The sequence below is a fragment of the Colobus angolensis genome, unplaced genomic scaffold (genome assembly GCF_000951035.1).
Source record: "Colobus angolensis palliatus isolate OR3802 unplaced genomic scaffold, Cang.pa_1.0 Scaffold148, whole genome shotgun sequence".
Classification (NCBI taxonomy): Eukaryota; Metazoa; Chordata; class Mammalia; order Primates; family Cercopithecidae; genus Colobus; species Colobus angolensis.
Window position 1 is genome coordinate 3,948,909 of NW_012114577.1, and position 9,454 is coordinate 3,958,362.

At 36.6% G+C, this 9,454-nt stretch overlaps 1 protein-coding gene across 1 annotated transcript in view; it reads right to left on the minus strand.

The window, feature by feature from the left end:
- Positions 1-9,454, minus strand: part of LYST (lysosomal trafficking regulator) — a 221,106-nt gene that overhangs the window by 162,608 nt on the left and 49,044 nt on the right. Inside the window, exons 2-3 of the mRNA XM_011935733.1 lie at positions 3,802-3,891; positions 440-638 (exon numbers count right to left, since the gene is read on the minus strand). Coding sequence (XP_011791123.1) covers positions 440-631 — 192 coding nt within the window. The 5' untranslated portion in view covers positions 632-638; positions 3,802-3,891. The remainder of the gene's footprint in view (positions 1-439; positions 639-3,801; positions 3,892-9,454) is intronic.

Consider the following 9,454-nt stretch of genomic DNA (forward strand, 5'->3'; position numbering starts at 1 on the left):
ATTATTAGTTCACATAAAAGGACTCTCTGCTTTCACTCCAGAATTAGCAGCCTCCAAAACTTTTTCAAAAACATACTTGACATTCATTGAAAATGAAAATTCATCATGTTTCCGACATAAGATGCAGGAATATAAGGTTATATCTTATATTTCTACTAACAACCATAGTTATCTCACTGATATTAGGATAAAAAGCACAGTATATAGGAAACCATTTAGTTCTTAGGCCATTCATAATTCTAAGATACTTCAGATGTTTTGAAAGTATTCAAATAAACAATATGGTTATAAATAGGTCCACTTTTTTTTTTTAGTGGAATAATATGAAAGACTAGACTTTATCTTACGGAGGTTTCAGAAACTATGTAATCCAAAACCATGTAGCTATAGTTAACTATCATATACTGATGAAAATAAGTATTTGATATAAACATGTTACCTGATCAATGATAGAATTTAGCTTGGTAAGTAATAGAAATCCTCGACCACGGACAAGGTACTGTCCAAGGGTTGCCATGTGCGTCTCCTCCTCTTCTTCCTCCCTGGCCTCCACCCTCTGGACCACTGCATTGCAAAGCCGGTTGACATCAGTCAGAAATTCACGTGCCAATGAATTACTGTCGGTGCTCATGACCGAGCTATAAAATAAATATTACAAAAAAAGATTAGGAAAATAAATACAAATTTACTTTTAAAACTATGTGTTTTTGTTGTTTGTTTCTAACTGAAGATTGGCTTAAAATTATTGGGAATTGGTACTTAACCCTATAATATTTTCAGGCATAGTTCTAACCTAGTCGGGTGCTTCTTAAATAATTCCTGCCATAGCAGAAATGAGTCCCAGGTTTGAAATACCTAAGCATAGCTGAGAATGGGTAAGTGACAGCACCTGGAAGGAAGACATTTTTCTCTTTTTAAGAGAGAAGACTTTCTTTCTTAAATACAATAAAAATAAACCCATTACTTATAAAATGTTCTTGCTTTACATATTTTATAATAAATTGACATTTTAAAATTATAACCCAGTTTTCACTTGATAGAGCCCACAATCACTGCCCCATCCTCCCCAAACACCAAAGTTCAGTTAATAACAGGATTTCCAGTCAGGTGAATAAAAACTGAATAATTCTAACAGTTAAAGTTATGCCACTTCACTTCTTATGACATTTAAATCAAATAAAGGGTAATGTGACATTTTAAGATTAAGGGAAGTAAGGTACAGCAAACAGAATGGGGGAACATAAATACAGAAAAAATGTACAAATTTTCAGAAGGGAAAAACCATGAACAACAAAATCCCCAAAGAGTTTCAAAATAGTTTCATCTCTGGGCCAAAAGTAATTTTGAGGTATCCAATAACCTTTAAAAGACGTTTAATGTAGAGACGTTAAGTTAAATAAGACGTGTATTGCTTCCCCTCCCTTCACCCGCTTCAGGGGGAAGCCCTCCCCATAATCCCTGCTGAGAGGGCAGTGGGCATATGATCATGCCTCTTGCCAAGAGGCACAGTCAGACTCTGGGCCCCAATTCAGCTACAATGCATGCTCATCACAAGATGTGACTTGTATAGTGTGGGTTGCAAAGAGGAACTGGACTAATAAGGTTTTCTTTCTCTCTCGGGAATTTAAACTAAAGGGATAATATAGTTGATGTGCTGAAAGGTCACATACAGATGGGGCTATGGTAGTCATTATGAGGTAGCTGAGGGTCAGAAGAAGACAACTAGGTAAAAATGAACCAACGGGATACAAAGAGAAGTAGATAAACATGAAAGGGAAATACCAGAGAAATTCCCAATACTAACTTAGTTTCTGTTCATTCTGGGACCTCATAGTTTAATTCTTTGATTCCCATCAGAATTCTAGGTGTTACAATAACTCTCTCTTAGTATAACAAACATCATTATTTTTAATATTTTTGAACATTAGAAAGAAGACAGAAAAGTATAAAGTACATCTCTCATTCTAAAATGTGGCAATAACCTCTATTATATATTAATATTGGTTCTTTACATACTTTCAGAAAGTAAAATTATTCAATAAATCCAATAACCTCATTTATATTCAGTTCATATTTATCCAATTTTAATATATTTCACTGAATCTGTTAATTTTAGGGTACATAATTATTTAGTACACCACTAAAAAAGAATTAAACTATGACACAATGTTTCTTATCACATAAAATTTCCCTACAATATCACCTTCTGGGCCATCAAGACCATTCATGACACAGCATTTAAGAGTACTGCACTATAGTTTCCGGGATTTTCCTTCAAAGCTACCAATGTCATTCTATAAGTTTATATGCTGGTGCTTTCTTGATCTTACCAAATGGTATCAGCAGAAAGTTTCAAAAAACACCAGGAAGACACTTAAAACTCAACAGGTATAGTACCAGCAATGCACCGAAGTCTGCTGAAGTGCTGACAATGTGAAAGTCTATGATCAAGTGCACTCATGCGCAGACCATGTCAACTACTTCACAAGTGCTTATACGGCATCATCCATTGCAAGATGCACTGCAACTTTAGAAATATTAAAAATGTGAAAAACTGAAAAATTATGGGAATAATTAAGTCTATCTTCTAGAAATTAAGATAATGGAAATCAATATAAATTTTTAGATATAACAGTTAATGCCATGTCAGTAAAAGGCATTATAATCTCAACAGAAATGTATGCTTTTTCTTGATTTAAAAATGTACATAAAATATATACATGTTTATATGAATAGGCTAGTGTATACACATGATCTATTATTTGCTTTTATTTCATTTAGATATACTGAAAAACATTTCACATGAGCTCTCACTCTTTAATAGCTGTATGGCATACTGCTACATGTAAATATTACATATATTGCATTATATTATAGTTTACTATGCAGCCAATCTCTTATTTTTGAATAGATTGTTTCTAGTCTTTTATTATCATAAACAAAGCTACAATTAACACCCTTATACTACTTGCACCTTTATCTTATTATTTCCTTGAAGTAGAAATTGCTGTTATTTCATAGGGTAGGTTTTACATATTTCTTGTTAGGTTTACTTCAAGGTGCTTTATATTTTTGCCATTATTATGAATGGGATTTTGTTTTCCATTACATATTCTAGGATTTAAAACTGGTATATAGTAGGCACATAGGAAGTGGATTTCTTTTGATATAATAATCATGTATCTAAACTTCTTTCTGAGCTTTTTTATTATTTTGTTTTGAATTTCCCAGATTTAATACTCTATAATCTACAAATAACAAAAATTCTGAATTATCTTATCCAATATTCATATAATTTCCATTATTCTATCTAATTGTATTAGTTTGCATTAACAGAACAACATCAGTTGTGGTGATGGGGACACTTTTGCTTTGTACATTAGGAAGCATTCGCCTCTTCCTAACAGAAATATTGAATTTAATTGAATGACTTTCAGCCATTTTGAATGTCAACTGAAAAGATGATTGCACGGTATTTTGTTTAAATTTTTTTCTAATATTTAAAGTAACCAGAAACAAAGAATATATAACATGAGGTTATAGCCAACAACCAGATATAAATAGTACACTGTATATATCCTTTGGTAACTTTGCTTTTTCCTCTTAATGTTATGTTCATTCCATTAAACCATCATGCAATATACCATTGTATGGATAAACCACAAACTATACATCCATCTCTACTAAGAAAAGTTTAGCTGTTTTAACTTTGGGGTTTAATGAATGTCACATAATTATGTAGTTTCAAGCCTTCAAAATCAAGTATGTTGATGGTTAATATTTATTACATTATATACTTACCAGTCTTTCACCACTGCTATAACATTTAGAGTCTATATCATTTGGGCTCATAAACTAGATGAAACAAATATTCTTAGAACAAAGCTTCACCTACAAAAAAAAAAAAAAAGACAAACATTAATGACAATAGTAAACCACAAATAATTTTAACAAATAAAGTTGTGACGTAATCAGTGGCCATTCTGCATACACGATGTATGAAACAACCAATGAAATTTTTAAATATCAGGAGCACACTAAAAAAATGCCTACTTCAAGAATTCCTCTTGAGAGGGAATCTTGGAACACAGTGGTCTGCAAAAGCAACTCAATAATAGCTCTCTACTTTTCCTCTTCCAGTGCTTAACTTAAAACCTCCAGGTAAATCACAAGTTAAATGCAAAGGAGAATTAGACCATTCTTCTTAACACTAGAATCTAGGAGGCAGTGGAATGTCTAAATACTATCAAGAAAAAAAGGTCTTCAAAGTTCCTAGGTACAGCCATTACTTTCCTGTTAGGATGAAAGGTATTTGAGGACACATAAGAATTTAGACAATACTAAAACCAAACATCAATTTATTAATCATCATCAAATTTCATACCTTTATTGAAGTTTTTAAATGAATTAATCTTTTGTGTACAATATAATGAAGGTTATTTCTAGAAGACTAAAGGATAAATTTCTATTTCTGGGATAGCAACAGGATATTTCTCTTTAGTTACCTGTTCTCCCCTTCTCTATAGTTTTTACCAGGAAGAAGCATGAAAAATGTTTCCTTACCAAGTTATGCAGCAAACAGGAAGATATTTTGAATTACAAGTTTTTAAATCAGACTTTTTAAAAGTTATTTTTATTTTTTAAAAAAATGAGACAGGGTCTCACTATGTTGCCCAGGCTAGTCTTGAACTCCTGAGCTCAAGTGATCTGCCCACCTCAGCCTCCCAAAGTACTGGGATTAAAGGCGTGAGCCACTGTACCTGGCCCAGAGTGATCTTTAATTACTTCAAAATGCTCAAATCTGGAAAACTGTCCTGAGTTTCTTTCAGCTTGCCAAACAGTTCTTGTACCACACATTATTCTAGGCACTTGAAGATAAACCAGGCAGAAAACAGCTGTGTTAGACTACGCAGGGCTTTCTGTGAATTAGGAAAAAACATCCCTTCCTGATGGGAGCAGCTTCACAGCAGGGCACACAGCTATCAAAGCACAGGGTATATTTCAGTCCCACCCCCTCACTCCTCTGGCAGAGCACCAGAAAGCAGTATATCAACTGCTCAACCAAGTGGAATAGCCCTGGAATAGAGTCCTAACACACCTTCCATACCTGTTCCTGCTGCCTCCTGAGCTAATCAATACCATGCAATTTTTTTTTTTTTTTTTTTTTTTTTTTTTTTTTTTTTTGAGAAGGAGTTTCACTCTTTCACCCAGGCTTGAGTGCAGTGGCGCGATTTCGGGCCTCACTGCAACCTCTGCCGCCTGGGTTCAAGCGATTCTCTTGCCTCAGCCTCCCGAGTAGCTGGGATTACAAGCACCCGCCATCATGCATGGCTAATTTTTGTATTTTTAATAGAGATGGGGTTTCGCCATGTTGGCCAGGCTGGTCTCAAACTCCTGACCTCAGGTGATTCACCCACCTCGGCCTCCCAAAGTGCTAGGATTACAGATGTGAGCCACTGGGCCCAGACCATGCAGATATTTTTAACTTTAAAATTATAGAAAGGGAAAAAATAAAATAAAATTATGGGAGGGAAATTATGGGTCAAATTATGAGCCTAAAGATGGTATTACATTAGTTGCTCTGACTACTACCACCCTCCAGCTTGGACTACCACAAGGTAGAGCCATCTATCTTGCGATGCTAAAATGATTCCAGCTAACTCAGTGTGGCGGTAAGAAGTGAAAGCTGGCAGCTGGTCAGCTAGATCTGTCTGTTTCTTTTATTGAGGGACATTTTCTAGGCCAAGCTGAGGGATTTATCTAATGCTCTTAAACTGGCATGGCTTCTTTATCTCTGTATTTTACAAAGCCTCACTTGGATATCTATGCAGTTTCATTTTATCCAAGATCCTAATTCTAACCACCAGCACAGTCACATGTGTCCTCCTTGAGTCTGCCAGCACTGTTTATACACACCTGTATTCTAATTTTTATCATCCTGTATCATCCTAGGTGTCCAGAACGTCTGGAAGTAGGTACATTTTTAATAACGATGCCCTTAGGCCATTATATATTTGCCTCTGCTTCCAAACTACATAGACACATCCTGTAGTTACTTATCTATAACTGTTTCACCCTGTAGGTCACAAGTTACTTAAGGCCAGGGACCCTGTCTTATTATTTTTTACCTTTTATAGCTATAATGCCCAATTTTTTTTTTTTTTTTTTGAGACGGAGTCTCGCTCTGTCGCCCAAGCTGGAGTGCAGTGGCCGGATCTCAGCTCACTGCAAGCTCCGCCTCCCGGGTTCACGCCATTCTCCTGCCTCAGCCTCCTGGGTAGCTGGGACTACAGGCGCCCGCCACCTCGCCTGGCTAGTTTTTTGTACTTTTTAGTAGAGACAGGGTTTCACCATGTTAGCCAGGATGGTCTCGATCTCCTGACCTTGTGATCCGCCCGCCTCGGCCTCCCAAAGTGCTGGGATTACAGGCTTGAGCCACCGCGCCCGGCCTATAATGCCCAATTTTAAATCTAACTTTATTACTATAATTTCAATTTCTAATACACCAATTGTTATGTCATAATAAAGCTTGCCCCAACAATATTCCTAGAATTTTTATATCCTTAACATTTATCATAAATGAAAAACATAGTAACAAATGCCTACAATCATATAAACGACCTTCTCAGTAAAATAATGTTTCACTTTTTCTCATATAGAGACTGGTAAAATGTAAAATATGAACAAGCAAAAACAAAAGATACATAAACAAATGCTAATTTAATGTATTAGCTACATCGCCTCATTTTATGTCATCAGAAATTTCATCAATATGTCATTTAATTCAACAAATGTCATTGAACATTTACTGTATGTGAGCTACTAATTTACACACTGAGTTTAGAGCAGAATCAAAATCCTTACCATCATGTATTACAGTGGGGTAGAGACAGATGAAAAGCAAACATGCACTATAATGTCAGGTCATGTTAATTCGATGAAAAAGTAAAACAAAGTAAGGGTATAGAGTGATAGGAATGCTGCTTCACATAGGATGGACAAAGAAGGTCTGAAGCAGTAATATTTGAGCAAAAACTTGAATGGAATAAGTAAATGGACCATGTGGGTATCTGGGAAATGTATGTTCCAAGTCACTGAGATAAATGCATGCTGGATGCACTGGATATTGAGTGCAAGAGGAAAACAGGTAAAAAATAATTGCAAAGGAAAAAGTGACAAAAGTCAACCCATTCTTGCTTCTCAGGAACTAAAGTAAGGCATGGAAAGAGGAAATAGAAGTGTTCCCCTGAAACCATTTCTCTCCAAGAATGGAAGTCCCTCCCCATGTCCACCCAAAAAAGACTATAAGGTGTTTTAGCCTGTGTGAAGAATAGTACTCTTTACTGATAGGTAAGACTGACATAAGAGCAGTTGGGAGGGAAAATAATGTTCAGTTGTAGCTATGTAAGGTGTGACAGCTTTCTTAGAAATTAAGTAATCAAGCAGGCAGCTGAAGATCAAAACAGGCAGGGAAGCTGGAACTAGTGAATCAATCTGGGAATCATCAGCATGTCATCGATAAATTTTTCAAGCCATGGGACTAGACAGATGAAATAACCCAGAGCAGTGCTGCTCACCAGAGCTTTCTGAGATGATGAACCTGTTCTATAATTTCTGCCACACAATATAGCAGACAAAAGCCACATGTGGCTAGGGGCTACCATAATGGACAATGGGGACCTGGAGAATGAGTGTAAGGGAGCAGAGAAGTGTTACGACTGAGCCCTGGGCTTAGCATGGCTGAGTCAAGGGAGAGGGTAAGCATCCAACACAGGAGACTGAGAAGTAACAGCAAGTGAGGCGGGAGAAAAATCAGGTGAGTGGTATCTCCCAGAAACCAGGTGAAGAAAGCTTGAAACAGAAAAGAGTAATCAATGGTATCAAAATTCTGAGAGAAAGCTGGCGGGTGCAGTGGCTCAAACCTGTAATCTGAGCACTTTGGGAGGCTGAGGTAGGCTAATCACTTGAGGCCAAGAGTTCAAGAACAGCCTGGGCAACATGGCGAAATTCCATCTCTACTAAAAATACAAAAATTAGCCGGGCATGGTGCTGCGCATCTGTAATCCTAGCTACTTGGGAGGATGAAGTATGAGAACTGCTTGAACCTGAAAGGTGGAGGTTGCAGTGAGCTGAGATTGCACCACTGCACACCAGCCTGGGTGAGAGCGAAATCCTGTTTCAAAAAAAAAAAAAAAAGAATTCTGAGAAGTTAAGTAAGATGAAGACTGGGAATTGACCGCTGGATTTAGCAACATGGAAGTTACTGACAACCTTTTCAAAGAACGGTCTTTATGGAGTGGGAAAGAATGGCGAGGAAATGAAGGCAAGCAATTTAGACAGCTCTTTTGAGAAGTTCTGCCACAAAGCATGCAAGGGAATGGGAGGTGGCTTGAGGGGTACATGAGGTAAGTGAGGTTTAAAAAAATCACGTGATTAATATTACAGCTTGTTTCTAAGCTGAAATATAGTATATTTCTCTAACAGAGAAAAGAAAATAGATGAAAAACTAGAATGAGAAGAGATAATTCTAGGAACAATGAGTAGGCAAAATGAAGAGGAACAATGTACAAGTGGAAGGAACAGAGGCAGTTCATCCAACTGAATAAGAAGCATGTCAGAGAATATGAGTATAGACATAGGAAGATTAGTATATTTGGCAATAGGAGGACCAAGAAGTTTTTTTCAGGTGCTTCTATATTCTTGGTGCAATAAACAGCAAGATTGCCAGCTGAGAGTGAGAAGCGGGGAGGAGGTGTTAAACCCATGAGTGTGACAGGGTCAAAAAACAGCAGCCCATAAGAGACTTCCTGCCAGGCTGCCAATGAGTAACTAAATTAAGATTGGGCTCCATTGTTCAGTAACTATACCCATACTATAATCCGATTCTCCTTCATGTTCCCAAGTATAGAATGGTAGACTGTCAAATACCCGATGGGAATCCAGACATATTACAGCTGCAGCATCCTCCTAATCTGTAAATGTAGAATCTATGGGTAGAAACTGGGTGATCTGGAATGAACTCTTAGAGAGCCCACATAACCTTTATTGCTCATCTTTTCTTTAAGTATAATATTTGAAAATCTTTAAAAATGATCTCTAGAGTCTTTTGTGGAAGTAACATCAAGTTTACAAAAATCTATGGAATCTACATTATTTTTTATTTTAGAACATTATTCCTCCACAGGCTTCTATAAGTTTTCACATTTCACCATAATTACTCAAAGATTATTAGTTCAGCAATGACATTAACAACTGCTCTCAGAATCTAACCCTGAGATGTGAATTCATTTTAGAGCATCCAGAGTTCTGATACAATCTCCTCCCCAATCTTGGGCTTCAATTTTCTCCTATTATTTTTCTCACTTCTACCCTTATTAGTCTGTGTATAGCTCCTTCTCCATGTCAGAGAAGACAAGAAAGCTAAGAAGTTTCATTTGTTCTCTGTATCTGATTA